The sequence below is a fragment of the Papilio xuthus genome, unplaced genomic scaffold, assembly GCF_000836235.2.
Source record: "Papilio xuthus unplaced genomic scaffold, Pxut_1.1 DF827756.1, whole genome shotgun sequence".
NCBI classification, from domain to species: domain Eukaryota; kingdom Metazoa; phylum Arthropoda; class Insecta; order Lepidoptera; family Papilionidae; genus Papilio; species Papilio xuthus.
The window spans coordinates 380,036-395,995 of record NW_013530893.1 but is presented as its reverse complement, the minus strand read 5'-3'; the positions used below and the strand labels follow the sequence as shown (position 1 = coordinate 395,995).

Sequence of the window (15,960 nt, the reverse complement as noted above, 5' to 3'; positions counted from 1 at the left end):
TTAGTTTAGCTGTACAGAGGGGGAACGCTGCCAGTATCTTCGGGACCTTGCCTAAAGGGACTCCTTTTATTAACATATTTTAGTTAATTATTCGGTTTTTTTTTTTTTAATTTTATTTTATATCATAGGTTTAAGAGTTTATGTATTCAGATAAATAAGGATGTAAATAAATTTTAATGAATAAACATTACAAAAACATGTGGTCATTGTAGGAGTGAGATAAGGATTTTTCAGATATTTATTTTAATCCGATTTCCTAATAAATGTGTTAAATAATCATGCAAATAATATCACGTTCCGATACGTGGAAGACTGTCGTGATGTATATTATCGAAGCAAACGTAAAATAGTTTCTTTATTAGAGACACGTGTATTTATATCACGCACTAAAATCGACTCCAAATTGCTTTAAACAAGATATAAATCTAACACGTGATTGATATATTTGGTATTTAAGTTTACATAATACATTGACTTTAGATAAAAAACTTGTAGAGTATATATTAATGTACAGTCAGCTGCATAAATATGTATACATTAAGACAGCCTTAAAAACTTGTAGGCCTTTGATTTCAAAAATACGGATCCGGCAATAACATGTATTTATGGCCAGAAGTATACGGACGGATACTCGCATACTTTTTGACCGATTTAAAAAAGGAGGATGTTCTCAATTCATCTGTATGTTTTTTTTTTGTTCCTTCTTTACTCCGTCCCTAGTTGTCCGATTTTCATAGTTCTTTTTTTTATTCGAAAGATATTGCGTGTCAATATTAAAAAGTATTTAATAGTTTTTGAGTTAACCGTGCCTACGCAGGCCAAACTACACTACCTACATAAAATTACGTATGAAAGAATTGTAACCCTTTAATACTTAACAGTCCGCGATAGCATATATCTATATTTTATAGTTTTTCCACAAAAACAATTTTTTTCTTTAGAAATAGCACTTATGAAACTGAGGACGTATGCAAGTTTTTGGAGCATTCTAAATGCATACATATTTATGCAGCTGACTGTACACTGGTTAGATTTTGTGAATCGAATTCTTGCAATTTGAAATTACGTATGGAAACAAAGGCTTTCCAGACTAATGACGTCACAATACGCGATAATATGTAGGAAATCAATTGGCTTGTAATTACAAGAGACAATACATTGCATACTAAAGTTATTTTGACCCAAATAAGTCAGACAATAGACTGTTGGTTATTGTGAGGTTAACAATCTTTTGTTTTTGCCCTTGGTACTGGCAGCTTGCCAAAGCCCTTCCTACTAATAGGTGGTCCTTCGAGCCATGATGAGTAAACTAATACTGTGAATTTAAAAATTATTTATACTCTTATTACTTCTATGACTTTGTACTCACGCCCGTAACCCAGAGGGGTAGGTAGTGACCAAAGACCACCTTCAACTGAGTATGTATGCTTTTAAGAGGACTTTAGTAAGATATCAATGTGATCAGGCGACAACGACCCCTATGAAAACTGCAACTCACTTTCTCAACAAAAATTAAAGTGTAAAAACTACCGAAGTATGCCATTCTAAACTTTACTCACCTTGTTATAAGTCACATTTTTTACTTTTTTTTTATATTAAAAGGTGACAAACGAGCGAGCAGCCACCTGAAATCGCTGAAATAGCGAAGTGACTGCTGCTCATAGATATACGCAATTGCATATGCGCTGCCTACATACTGCTGCCTGATGCACAGAAAGAAAATATCTTCCCTTTCCATGCACCCTCTCATCCGTAAAGTCCACTTCCACTTCCCATCCTTTCCTTATAAAGAAAAGGATGGGAAGGGAAAGAGGACTAAATTAGGCCTCCGGGACGCACACTCATCAGACGAAACGCGGAATTGCTTCCACTTCACGCCTGTCTTCTGTGTGGTCGTGGTATTTCACCGGGCGAGCCGGGATAATTCGTGCGAAGATGTTAAAGCGGGCTCTACCACTGTTAAAATCTTTATGATACAAAGATATACTTACATGGTGCCTTTAGCGACGGTCATGTTGAGGTTGCTAAGTACGTGGTTGGGCCGTTTATTTGAGCCGTAGTGCTTGAACGCGTGCCGGACGCACACAGCCTGTTGACGTTTCTGCCATACCTACAATATAAAGAAACGTAATTATATAAATTGTTTTTTTTAATTATATTTCATTATAATACCAATTTAATAACAATCTGAGTTGGTTATGAATAGTCAATCATTTTTTCAGATATTACAATGAGTTGTAGAGGTATTTCGTCAGTTGTTAATTTGAAACAAAAATTCAATTGTATTTATGTAACACTAGGAGATGCATGCGACTTCTTCCACGAGGAAATAATTTAATATAGTAATAAATATAACCTTCCTTTCCAACAGTAAAAGAATTTTGCAAATCTGTTTAGTAATTTCGGAGCCTATTTAACGCAAACATTCAAATGTTTCCTCTTTATTATATTAGTATAAATTAATATTTAATTAACCACAAACATCAAAATCAGTTAAATTTTCCCTCGTATTGTCAGTCACGCAAAAAACAAGTAACAACTGAATAGGATTTTATCATAATAGTGGGAAATATTGTTAGCGCCTGAGAATTCAACGTTTGACATAAATAAGAAGTACATAATACATTAAAATATTAAGTAAAATACTTCTATTATATACAATTTGATTCATTAAATTTAAAGAAGACATTTCAGAGCGACAACTGCCTAATGTTTAAGGATACGAATTTCCGATCCATTCGACTATTGTCGTAAACCATATCCTAGCAAAAGCCTAGATTTTAGTTGGAATGGTAAAAGAAATATAAGTAAATTTACAAGAAAAATCTGTTAATATTAATAAGTAAAAATGTTAACTTCAAAGTATCAACTTGTAGCAACTTAAAGCGTGTTTAAATTAATCTTTAGAGAAGGTTCAAAGGTTCTATATCTAACATTATGTATAACTAATATTCTTTACATAAGCTTAATAATGATAAAAACTACAATACCTTTTTTATCTATTTTATCCATTAAGTTAATCGTATAACATTGTAATAACAAGATTAACTACATTATACTTTGTACTTAAACTAAGTTAAAACAAACTAATATTGTCATCTTTTTCTTTTTAGCCGACTTCAAAAAGGAGCAGGTTATCAATTCGTCTGTATTTTGTTTGTGTGTTACCGTGTAACGCCACCCATTGTGCTCCGATTTTTTTTTTGATTTTTGCTTTGCTTGCATGTGTGTCCCATTTTCTTTATTATTTTTTATAATGACTAGAAGTTTAGTAGATTTTGAATTTAAGTTAAAAATGCGTGACGAAAATTTTGCACTTTTTTTGCTTTCTTCGCTTACGTAGCCTAAACTATAGAAGAATTTGCAAGTCTTTAAAAGTCTGCAATAGCATAATTCTGATAGGTTTTCAAATATTTTTTTTCTTTCTGGAAAATATTAATTATATATTGACAAAACAGAGATACGATATGTTTTTGTATTAACGACAAAAATGACGAAACATTTTTTCTCCGTTTTCCATGTTCCACTTTAATATTTCCAAGTAAAATTGAGGTGCATCTTTGTATGTTAAATAATAAAAATGTCAACGTTAAAATTCCAAGATAATGTCAACAAATCGTACACAAAGCTAATGCACTCTTCTGTCATTTCTTCTGATTGCGGATGTTTTTGGATAACGTTCGTTAAATGGGTTCCCACAGTCAAGAGACTTGTTTAAAAGATAATCATCTCTTTCCTTTTCTTTGAAAAAGACAGAGAGAACAACACTTTTTTATAACAGTATTACGACAATGAAATTTCACGGTAAAATAATCTAAGCTTAGTTTAAACATTGTACGTCAGTTACAGAAGTCAATTTTGACACGTATTTATATATTAACTAGCTATCGCCCGCGACTCCGTCCGCGCGGGATTAAAAATAGATGTTGGTCGATTCTCAGACCTACTCAATATGCTCACAAAATTTCATGAGAATCGGTCAAGCCGTTTCGGAGGAGTATGGGAACGAAAATTGTGACACAAGAATTTTATATATAAGATTTTTGTTATATGTTTTTTCAATTTTTATTATCCCCTAAAAGTCGCAGCGAGGTGATAAATAGCTCTAAACCTTCCTCAATAAATAGTCTATTAAATGCAAAAAGAATTATTCAAATCGGGTTCATAGTTCCAGAGATTAGAGGGCACAAACATATTAAAAGATAACGTACCGTGCTTTCTTGTTTGTCTAATGGTGGTGAGAACTGTATCTGGCTCATCTTGGACTCCTTCTCGTCGCCCATTGGCGACGGAGGCGAGGTTTCTCTGTAAACAAAAGAAAACATATTTAATTAAAGAACATCTACGATTCTTGATGAATCTTTAAAGCAACGAAACATGATTTATATCGTTTAGTTTACAACGTAATCTGAAAAGAAATATGCTTTTATCGAATACTTCATCCACTGTCGCTCAGAAACTGGCAACACTAAATTTTATTCCTAACAAAAAATTACGAAAATGCTATAAGAAACAAATACATTAAATTACATGTAATTTATTACAAAAGTAAAGGACAGCACACTTCCGACACCGTCGCCATCTTGATGACGTCACAGAGTGCATACTCATGGTAATGTGTGAATAAAATTATTTGAACAATCGTGATTTATTGATGTCTATTTGTTTGTCACACAACCATGAGAACAATAGAATGTGTAAAGTCAAAGACAATTTTCATTTTTTTTAAATATTATTATTATGATGAACGTAGAAGTACGCGAAAAAATATTGAAACCTCTTTTTCGGTTTCTTTGTTTTATAATATATTCTATTTTTAAAAGTTATTTTTGCCCGAATGTTATGTTTTTCGCGCGTATGTATGTAAGGTTTGTATTATACTAGTGTTATCCTACGACCTCATCTGCGCTGGATTAATAAAAGTAGCTTATAATATTAAAATTCCGTCCAAATCTATCGGATCTAGTTAAAATTTTCCGTTGATGTAGAACATAGTCTGGAAGAACACATAGGCTACTTAGTAAGTATTTTTTAATTCCGCGCGGGAGAGTCGTAGGCGACAATTATGTCAATCACTTTTAAGTGACAAGATAATTGTTGATGCAATAATCTTTTAAAAGAGGAAGAGAAAAACATTAATTGAGGAAAAATATTTCTTAACCTCTATTATGTATAATTTAACACTAGTTTAATTGTAATTTTAATTCATTAAGATTGCAATGCGTCCATTGTGCTAAAACACGCGTGGAATTTCATTGTGCGTCGCCATTTTGTTTTATATTCAAGAGACGTAAGCCATTTATATTCTCTGTGCGTCCATTTTGACATATCACTCACGGTCAAGCGTTTCAATTGTGGCGAAACTATCACAATTATGTAGGTTGAACTACAGATGAAATGCACAGGATAACCTAGGATGGACTATATTTTATCTAACTTTATCACATGTATTTGCATTATTACGTACCAATACAGATTTCAAAACGCCTATATAGGATGTTCGAAGTGAAAAAAATGAAAAATACTTGTAAATGAAAAATAATTTATGAACATCCCGTAGTTCATGTGTTTTGTTGGTAACAAATTTTAAAATATAGCTTGGATTAATGAAGATAGTTACCATCAATTCTTCATAAGCTAGTGGAAATGTAGCTTAGTATTCAGTTGATTGATAAATTAATTTTATATAATATATATATTTAAACTATGTTTCCACTACTGAAAAAAATATATTCACTTATATTTTTCCATAAATTTTCCATAGAATAGAACTGCGTTAGCGTTTATTACAAATACAGTTACAAGAACGGTTAATCATACAATTCTAATTAATTATCAAGTTAACTGTACTGTATGACTAACCGTTGATTTCTGAGAACAAATTATCAGTATAAACATATCGTCATCCCTTTCGTTGTTTTCGACAAAACAGAGATGACAATATGTTTTAAATAAAAGTTTGGTCTCAGAAACCCACGGTAAATCGTTTAATTGTTTATCTTATTCATGCTCAGAAATAATTTATTTTTAAATAATAGCAGATTTTTTGGAAATTTACCAATATTTCTTTAACCATTCCAACTAAGCTTTAGGCTTTGGCTAGGATATGGTTTACGACAATAGTCCAATGGCGGGATTCGAACCCCAGCTTACTAACATTATAATTGCGAAGGTTTAGATGGATGTTTGTTTGAACATATCTCCAGTACAACTAAACGGAACCTGCTGCAATATGACATAGATGTAGAACATAGTCTGGAAGAACACATAGGCTATTTATTATTATTTTTTTATGTCGCGGACGACAGCTAGTCAATTAAAAATTTGTTAATTAATTGTATAATTTTAACAGACTTTTTAAAGATATGGGATGTTGCAAAATATATTTTTCTTACCAATGGTTACATTGATACCATCGGAACAACGGAAAAAACCCCAGTTATGTTTTGATTTTTATAACGGAGATTTACTGTTGTGGAAGATTTCTCACTAGTATTGTCTTTGTTATAATCAATTATGAGATAGGCAGGACTAAACAATAGATTTGTTTAATTTTATAGTTATCATCATCATCAGCTCACTATACGTCCCCACCGAGGGGCTCGGAGCCTACCTTAAGTTAAGGGTGATTAGGCCATAGTCAACCACGCTGGCCAAGTGCGGGTTGGTTGACTTCACACATATCTTTGAATTACTTCTCAGATATGTGCAGGTTGCATAACGATGTTTTCCTTCACCGTAAGAACATCGGATAAATGTACATATGTAAATCGGAAATCGAAAAACACATTGGTACATGGCGGGATTCGAACCCAGGACCTGCAGATTGCAAGTCAAGTGCTTGACCACTGAGCCACCGACGCTATTATAGTATAACGTATATAATTTTATAGTATTAACGTGTAATTAAAGAATATAATTATTAATAAAATTTGAGTCCTTACAATGTTAAATAAATATTTAATACATTATCAAAGAAAGACGTTTTGCACATATGAAATCCATCTATCTTTGTTCCAAATTTCAAACCCATTATTTTAGACATTCTGGAGTTATAGTCGAATTAGGATAAGCGAGAACTTTTCTACCGAGTCTTTAAGCGAGAGTCATTATCTTGTCCCGACGGGCAACCTCTATAAGTAAGAAATGAGAAACATATCACGAATCCAAAGGCTCTCGTTTATCCCGATTCGAAAGCACTTGATAATCATCCTTTCGCATTTATAATATTAGTAAGATAGTGTCAAATATTTTTATTTAATTACATTATATCATAGAGAAGGAATTTCTTTGTAACGTGATTAAATATAAAAGTGCAAAGGGCACTTCCCTGTGTTCTGAGTCACAGTGGAAACGGCACGTATTGCGGTTTCACTGCGCTCAGCGGAAACATTGTTTAATATTACATTGTACATGTTTATAATACTAGCTGTCGCCCGCAAATCTGTCTGTGCGGTATTAAAAAAAACTTACTAAGCCTATGTTCTAAATCTATGCGAAATTTCAGAGGTACCCGTTGAACTCTTTTGGAGATACATACAAAAAAACATCCATTAATCCATACATCCAAACTTTCGTATTTCTTCATCATATTGATGAAATATTTATAGAGTTAAACTTAAGTAATTATCGATGTTCTAGTCTAGAAGGTGACTAATACGATTTTATTTTTGACATTTTTTTTTTATTTTTACTACAAATTTAACGGATTTAAAAGTGATATTGCAATAAATAAACGTGATTTATTTTATTTTGAGATTTATTAATTTTTACACTCCGTTTCATGCAATGTATAATAAAAAATTTCAAATATCAAATATTAAAAAATTGATTACGACCGTAAGAAATATCAAAATTTAAATCAATTTAAAAATTTTAACGTGAAAATTCTGATGATCTTAGCTCTGAAGGAGAGTTTAAGGCTCTTATAGCATCAGTGGCTTAGGGATTCAACTCTCAGTGGAGACGTAAAGTGAGCTGATGGTAAGGATCTTATGCCTCGCAGTTATGAAGCGTTGTAGCTAACTTAACTAAGGTTACATAAAGCAATCACTGTAAGTGTGTCGTGCGACTTGCCGACGACTTGCCGACGGGAAGACGCATTGTTAGCCTCACGCACTCAATTAACATTAAGTATCGATTGTCTTTTGATTCACACATCTACTGTCCCATTGTGACACACCAATATGCGAAATTAACACTTATTCCTATGCACTTAATGGTTAAAATCATATATTCAATATTGCAATATCTTGTTATAGCTAAGCGGAGTAATAAAATGAAAACGGCAAACCTTGTTTTGAAAGGAAAAAAGAAATCTTGAAAAAAAAAACAATTAATTTCTATTAATTTTATATATCTCATATAGTTAGTACGAGTACTAGGATTCTCTTCATTGGCAATTAAAATGACTCGTTAAAATTTTGTATAGAGGTTTATGTTACTTAGTTTAGCACTAAGTAAGGATTTCATGAAAATCATCCCTTAACCCTTATGTTCCTTATGTTATATAAAAATATACGATCACTATAAAACAATTTTTAACTTAGTTGTTTTAACTTTCTTTTGCTTTTCTTCAAAAAAGAAATCTTGCCACAGTAAGGGTTAAAGAGGGCGGTTGAAAACTTGTGTGAAGAGGTGTTATTTCTTAAGCAGAATTCCAGGACACTTTTCAGTACCTACGTATTTACGTATTTCGATTTTTCTTTAAATTATCCGTTTATTGAGAAAAAAGTTGCGTGATATAGCAAGTCTTACTCACATTATAAATGCGAATGTTTAGATGATATTTGTTAGAAGGTATCTTCAGATTGGCTGCATGAATCTCGATGTAATTTGACATAGATGTAGAACATAGTCTGGAAGAACACATAGACTATTATTAAGTTTTTTTGATTCCTCGCGGACGTAGTCTTTACGTTATAAAAGAACGTTCATCAATGATACTGATTAAAAAGATTTCAAGACACAAAAGTAACCAGGGCCAGTTAATAAGTTACGCAACGCACAACGCGGCTCTAGTGCGGTTTGGAATCGACCAGTACCGGTCTGCTGTGAGGCAATTCATATAACTATTATACAATAACTTGTGAAACGTACTAAAGTAGAAGATAAATACAACCTTATTTATATTACTGTAAGTTTTATATTCGTGATAATTTTAAATGTTAAAGTAAAGTAGGTTGCGACATGAATGATCGAATCGGAACCGAACACCGGACACAAACACGATTAACTTGGTCTCCGAGACCGAAATCTTTGTAAAAACATTCTTATTGACAAATTAAAGATAATAGTATGTTTTACGGAGATTTTGGCTTCAAAAAATCACGGTAAATCACTAAAAATATCTTGTAATTTTGGTTTTTAAGGTTATAAATAAAATGATCTGACAACTAAAGTCATCGTTCCCTGATTTTCTCTATAGCATGTACTTCTATTCCATACATCTCTATCAGCCGTCATATCTGAATTCATACCTTTACGCATATCCACTTTCACACAATCCATGCATACTTTCTTCTGTCTTTTACTCGGATAATCTTACTTATAAATGCGAATGTATGCAGAACGGCTGCATGGATCTTACTGAAATTTGTCATAAATGTAGAACATAGTCTGTAAGAATATATAATCTGTGTGTGTGTCACGAGCGATAGCTAGTTCTTACATATTACTAACTGTCGTCCGCGACTCCGTCCGCGCGGCATTAAAAATAAATGTTGGCCGATTCTCAGACCTACTTAATATGCTCACAAAATTTCATGAGAATCGGTCTCGCCGTTTCGGAGGAGTATGGGAACGAAAATTGTGACGCGAGAATTTTATATATAAGATATTTATCGTATAGCATCATAACACATATTTCGGTATGAAATCACGATGAGCAGCATTTCGTTCATTGTTTTTATTGATGCGTTTTTGTTTATTTCAATTTGTTTGAATAATGTTTAATAACATTTAATCGTATTAAGACCTTGATGGATATTTACTTTCAAAATATGCGTGCGATGAGAATTGCCTTGGATTAATAACTCGATTGTTTTTACTCGTTTAATTAAAACTATAGGATTAGATAATACTGGCTTGTCGCGACTCTATCTGAGCGGTATTAAGAAACAATTTAATTAGTAGTCTATGTCTTCTTTCAGGCTATCTTCTACATCTATGACATAATTCAACAAGATCCGTGCAACCGTTCTGGAGATACAGACGACTCTATGGTCGATTTCTACTCTTGGTAACCTGATACAAGGAGTATTGCTACCTTTGTTTTCTTTGAAATACTAGAATGTGTTTTTGTTACAATTGTTATGTTAATAAAAACCCACAGTAAACTTTATATATGTGTGTGTAAATTGAAGAATAAATGATATAAAAGTATTGTCAGGTTGTTTGCCTCGCATTACGCATTACGAGACAACTTGTTTTATAAAATGGCCGACCAGTTACTGACACCAGTTATTATTTGGAGCATTATTGATGTGTTTTTTTCATGTTATTACATAATTAAATACTTTTTCGTGCGTTTTAAATGTTTTTAAACAAAGTTTAATTACATCGGAGTGCGAGTTGCTTTCGTAAGATTAAGTTCACGAATTCTGATTCGTAATGTTGGTTTTCTCTGTCGATAAAAAAACAAAGATTGGTTTCTTTTTGCCACAATTTATTATTTGTTTTTCGTGTGTATTATTTCTGTTCTAGGTTTATAATTTTGTCATTAAATCAGACTTAAAACAATTTACTATTTCCTTATTTATACGTATCAATTGTACTAGGGCTGAACCTTTTCAGGACAGAGTTATCAACTTATTTGCACTAAAAGTGGGGTAATTTACCAACTTAATTCAGTTGCAATAGAAGTGGGGTGACGCACTTGACCGACATAAATTAAATTACGCGACACACCTTACTCGGAAACTAGGCAAGCGTGTCGCATCCTAAATCTTACATAACCCACCGCCTTTCCTTTGGCGGACATTCGATAACATCGCCAATATTGGACGCAAATATTTGTCCACACTGTCCACAATAAGCGACAGCATTCGCCCTCGATTACCCTCATTTGGATGTTGGCCTTGATTTTAGAAGACGGAACAACGCAACTGACATATACTATTCTTAACCAAAATAGGTTACATCAGATTTTTTGTAGGAGAAACTGAGAATATAGCAGCCTACACATGTGCATACGTTTGAAATGAATTGTTAAGGCCATGCAGTACAAAACTGAAGGTGTGTAGCTGGCTTTAAAAATGTTCAAACGACGTGATGTGAACAGTAAACGCACGACTAATAAACCGTAAATTATCACGAAAATGTATAACCACCAAATACTAATCGATATTTTTGTAATGCGTAAAATGGCGCCTTAATTCCAAGTTTATTAAAAACTTTTTGTTCTACTTAAATAATAAACATTATTCTTAAACTAATCTAGAAAGTTTAGCCTACCGTTAAATAGTTATAGAAAATCAGTCTAACTGTTTGTCCGTTCCGTGATTACAAAATTGATGCGTCATGTTCAAGTGATACAATAATTAATCGGGCAAAGAGTTTTGTAACGTGCAACCTTCGTTGAAAAGCTGGTAGCATACGAAATGGCAGATCGCAACGCAATACGCGTCCAAGGTTAGAGAAAATGAACACCGGGCACTGGGCAGGCAGGCAGCCGGAGGAGGGCACCGGGCGGCCGAACACCGAGTCGGGGGCGACCTTCAAGCCCCGGTAAGGACGTATTAGGATATTTAAATTGTTGCGGTGAAAGTTAACTTGATGAACATACTTTAAAGACTATTTTACTTACATATTAAAGTTTTGAACAAGTTAAACAAGAAGACATCTTAATAATATAAAAAAATCTAATGTTTGTTAGAAAATATCTCCAGAACGGCTGCATGGATCTCGATGAAATTTGTCATAGACAAACACATTTTGGAAGACCACATAGGTTACTAATTAAGTTTTTATTTAATAACACACGGGCGGAGTCGCGGGCGACAGCTAGTAAAAGATAATATGAGTTAATTGTTTTTGTAATTGTTGTTTTTAATACGTTGATGTTTGATTGATTTTAATAGTGTCATGATTGTCTCATAGTTTTTTCTAAGATGTGTCATTAAATTGATAATTATTAACAGACACGTTAAGGTCATTGAAGGTTAATAATTTGATGATAATTCTTATAATGTTAATGTTTATCGTTTTTATAATTGTAGCCTTGAAAGTATCCCGATTCAAAGCATTGTAGCTATTTATTTATACTTGATTTTTCGCATATTCTTCGAGCATATTTAAAATTTTATTATATTAATACGTGGAGCGATACCTCTTAAGTTTTTTATGTGCATAAAGCTATTTTATATAAAAAAAAATGATTGTAGTACATAGATTGATAGTAGAATTTCAAATAATAGGTCTAATAATCAAGTTAAAATTAAAAATTTCCTTTTATATATATACAGGAATTGCTCATTTAAAGATATAAGATTTAAAAACCCGATCCTTAGATTATTTATGAATTTAAATATTTCAACGTAAAAATAAAAATAAATTATGTAATAATGAGTGACAATAAATATATTTTAAGACTTCATCATCTAGGAATTAAAAAAAATAATATATTTAGTAGCCTATGTATTCTTCCAGACTATGTTCTACATCTATGTCAAATTTCATCAAGATCCGTTCAGTCGTTCTGGAGATATCTCCATTCAAACATTCGTATTTATAACAGTAAGTAAGAAATAAGTTTTGTTAAAATATTAATTTCGTTTATAAAAATAATAAGTGTGGTACCAGCAATATGATTTGTGCAAAATCTTAAGCGTTAACAACCTCGGTGTTATGTCCTTGAGTTAAATATATGTAGAGTTAAAAAGATAGGCTTTAAAGTTTATTCAGGTACATCTCGTAAAGGATTCTTTAAACATTTACAACACAGGTAAACGCAAACATATAACTTAAGTATGGAAGCCAAGGTTGTAAGAAACATATAGTCGAACCTGGATAATCGAGAGACCTCAAAGTCATTGTCCGGTCCCGAACAACCTAAGCGAGAAACTCAATTAGCCTGAAATATATTAAGGTCCCATGGACTCTCGTTAATCCAGGTTTGACTGTACATATATTTAAACAACCTAGAATGAGCTTATTTAATATAATGTTGTATATTCTCTTAATAAAACTAATCGCAAAAGGAATAATTAATTTCTAAATCCTTTTAACGATTCTTCATATTTCAGCCAATTTGCAAAAGAAAAACAATTAATGATGTACTTTTAACCTTATTCATGAATCACGCCATCATTTTGGTTAAATAATAAAAAAATCAGTTTCGTAGTTTTTCGTTTAATCACCTTTACGGTAGACTTAATTATACGTATATGTACACAAAGTTTAATATATTTTATGTTATAAAATATTATAATTTTCAAGTGTTGCGATACATTAAATAATTAACACATAAAATAAAAGTTTATAATCTTATTAAACTCCCCTTTCCAGTCTACATAAAAACAAAAACAGAGTGGGTGCGGCTTGGGAAGCGGTAGATAACGCTAAAGCAAGCAAATACAGGGGTCTAGGCTCCGAATATGATTTTGTCCCATTCGGTGTCGAGACCCTTGATCCGTGGAGTCCTACCGCTTTAAGGCTTTTTAAGGAAATATCAAAAAAGTTAATCGACATCAAAGGAGACCGAAGAGCTGGTAGCTACCTCGGACAAAGAATTAGTATAGCTATTCAAAGGGAGAACGCTGTCAGTATCTTCGGAACCTTGCTTAAGTGGGAAAATGTATTTTAGTGAAGACAAGAAGTTTTGAATGTTACAATGTTTCTAAATCTTGATTTGCCATCTTACTAATATTATATTATGTTTGTTCAAAGATATCTCCACTCAACGGACTTCGATGAAATTTGGCATAGATATAGAACATAGTCTGTAAGAACACATAGACAACTAATTAAGTTTTATTTACATAGTTGGCAGTGTTTAGTTTTTATCGCATAAGGCTTAAATACTATATAAGGTAAAATATTCAAATAACTAACGTAATTACGTTCATAAGGATATTTATTTTAAATACTATAATTAACAACGAGCAAAAAAAAAACTTATTAAATCTTATTTTAAAATAAATAGATAATTATTTAAATGTAGAATATTATAATACTTTAATTAAGTTTATTTATTAATTTCTTTAAGATCAATGCCGCTTTTTTTATAGAAGGGAGCAAAGGAGCAACGAATCGCCTATTATTTGATCCGACGCCCATTAACTCTTAAATTTAAATGTTTTAAATTGAAATTAAACTTAATGAATGCATATTAATAATATTCTTTGCTTGTAGTTTTTTGATCATCAGCTCACTATACGTCTCCACTGAGCTTTGAGCCTACCCTAAGTTGGGGCGGACTAGACCATAGTCAACCACGCTGGTGCGACAAGTCAACAAGTGCGGGTTGGTTGACTGTTCTAATCCTTTATGTGAAATTCTCGTGTCAATGTTAGTTACCATACTCCTCAAAAACGACTTGACAGATTTTTATTAAATTGTATATGCATTAATAAAAAGTAGGAAAATTGCATAATTAAAAAGTAGGTCTGTGAATCAGATATCTATTTTTTTAATACCGCGAAAATGGAGTCGCGGGCGACAGCTATCTTACTATGTTACGGGTGGATGTTCGTTGAAGGTCTCTCCAGAACGGCTCTTTGGATCTTTATAAAATTTGGCACAGATGTAGAACATAGTCTGGAAGAATACATAGGCTACTAATTAAGTTTTTTTTTAATTCTATGCGGACGGAGTCAATTATTAATTATTATATTGTTAAATCTTATTACCTAATTAATAATGAAATAAGTAAAACATTCAATGTCCTTGTTACTCATGTTAATGTCTTCGTATAAATTAAAAAGAAACAATAGAATTTTCTGAAATCAGACGGCAAAGTATTTTGCCGACGAAATTAGCAAGTTTTTTTTTCCTTGTTAACTTCAATGACAAATCTTGTTCATAAATCGTACGTATTTTATTTGTCTTTTTAAGTAAATTTAAGTTTTTTTTTATGTTAAAAGTTTAATGTCTTTTAGTTATTCAATGTCACGTTACCTTGATAAATAATAGATATTTAATATTATTATCCAAAATTATTTTTAAATGTTACTTTAGAAACGATTTTAAAAGAAAAAATGGTATTTGGATTCTGTATTTTACTTTGTATTTATAAAAATCTGTTAATAAACTTAATTTATAAGAAAAGTTATTTTATTACTCCAAGAAATACAGTTTATCATTTAGAGACACTTGTTTTAACCCTTTGACCGCCGGTGACATTGAGGAATGTCCAATTAGTAACGATGAAACCGCAATTGAAACACTGACTAAAATTTTTAGTGTACGCGTTGATGTCTTTTACATGAAAGTTTCAAACATTGCTTAAAAATGTTTTGTAAGTAAAATTTTATATTTATCCTATCATATGTACATTTATCCTACGTTCTTACGGTAAAGGAAAACATCATTATGCTGCACATATCTGAGAAGAAATTCAAAGATATGTGTGAAGTCAAACAACCAGCACTTGGCCAGCGTGGTTGACTATGGTCTAGTCACTCCTAACTTAATAGGCTCTGAGCTCGGTGGGGACGTATAGTGAGCTGATGGTGATGAAGTAAAATTTTATGTCAATAATACCTATTTTATAATATTTAGCTCTATTTTACATTTAATTTGACACAACAAAATGTAACTTGAATCTATTATATATCTGTATAAGATATAATTACGTTGTTTTGCAACGTTGAATAAATAATATAAAACAACAGCAAATTATGGTGTCAATTGTATAAACAATTGAACAATTATCGATTAAACAATAACACATCAATGATTATGACCGCAAGCACGTGCGTGTGTGTGCGGTTGCTGTCACGTGTCGCGGCTGACGACACG

The 15,960-nt window shown here is 32.1% G+C and overlaps 1 protein-coding gene across 2 annotated transcripts in view; it reads right to left on the bottom strand.

The window, feature by feature from the left end:
- The window catches only part of snu (ABC-type transporter snustorr), a 65,425-nt gene that overhangs the window by 17,220 nt on the left and 32,245 nt on the right, over positions 1-15,960 (bottom strand). For both annotated transcript variants that reach the window (XM_013310117.1, XM_013310118.1), the window contains 2 exons: positions 4,212-4,305; positions 1,992-2,110 (listed from right to left, as the gene is read on the bottom strand). In XM_013310117.1, the coding sequence (XP_013165571.1) occupies positions 1,992-2,110; positions 4,212-4,305 (213 nt within the window). The remainder of the gene's footprint in view (positions 1-1,991; positions 2,111-4,211; positions 4,306-15,960) is intronic.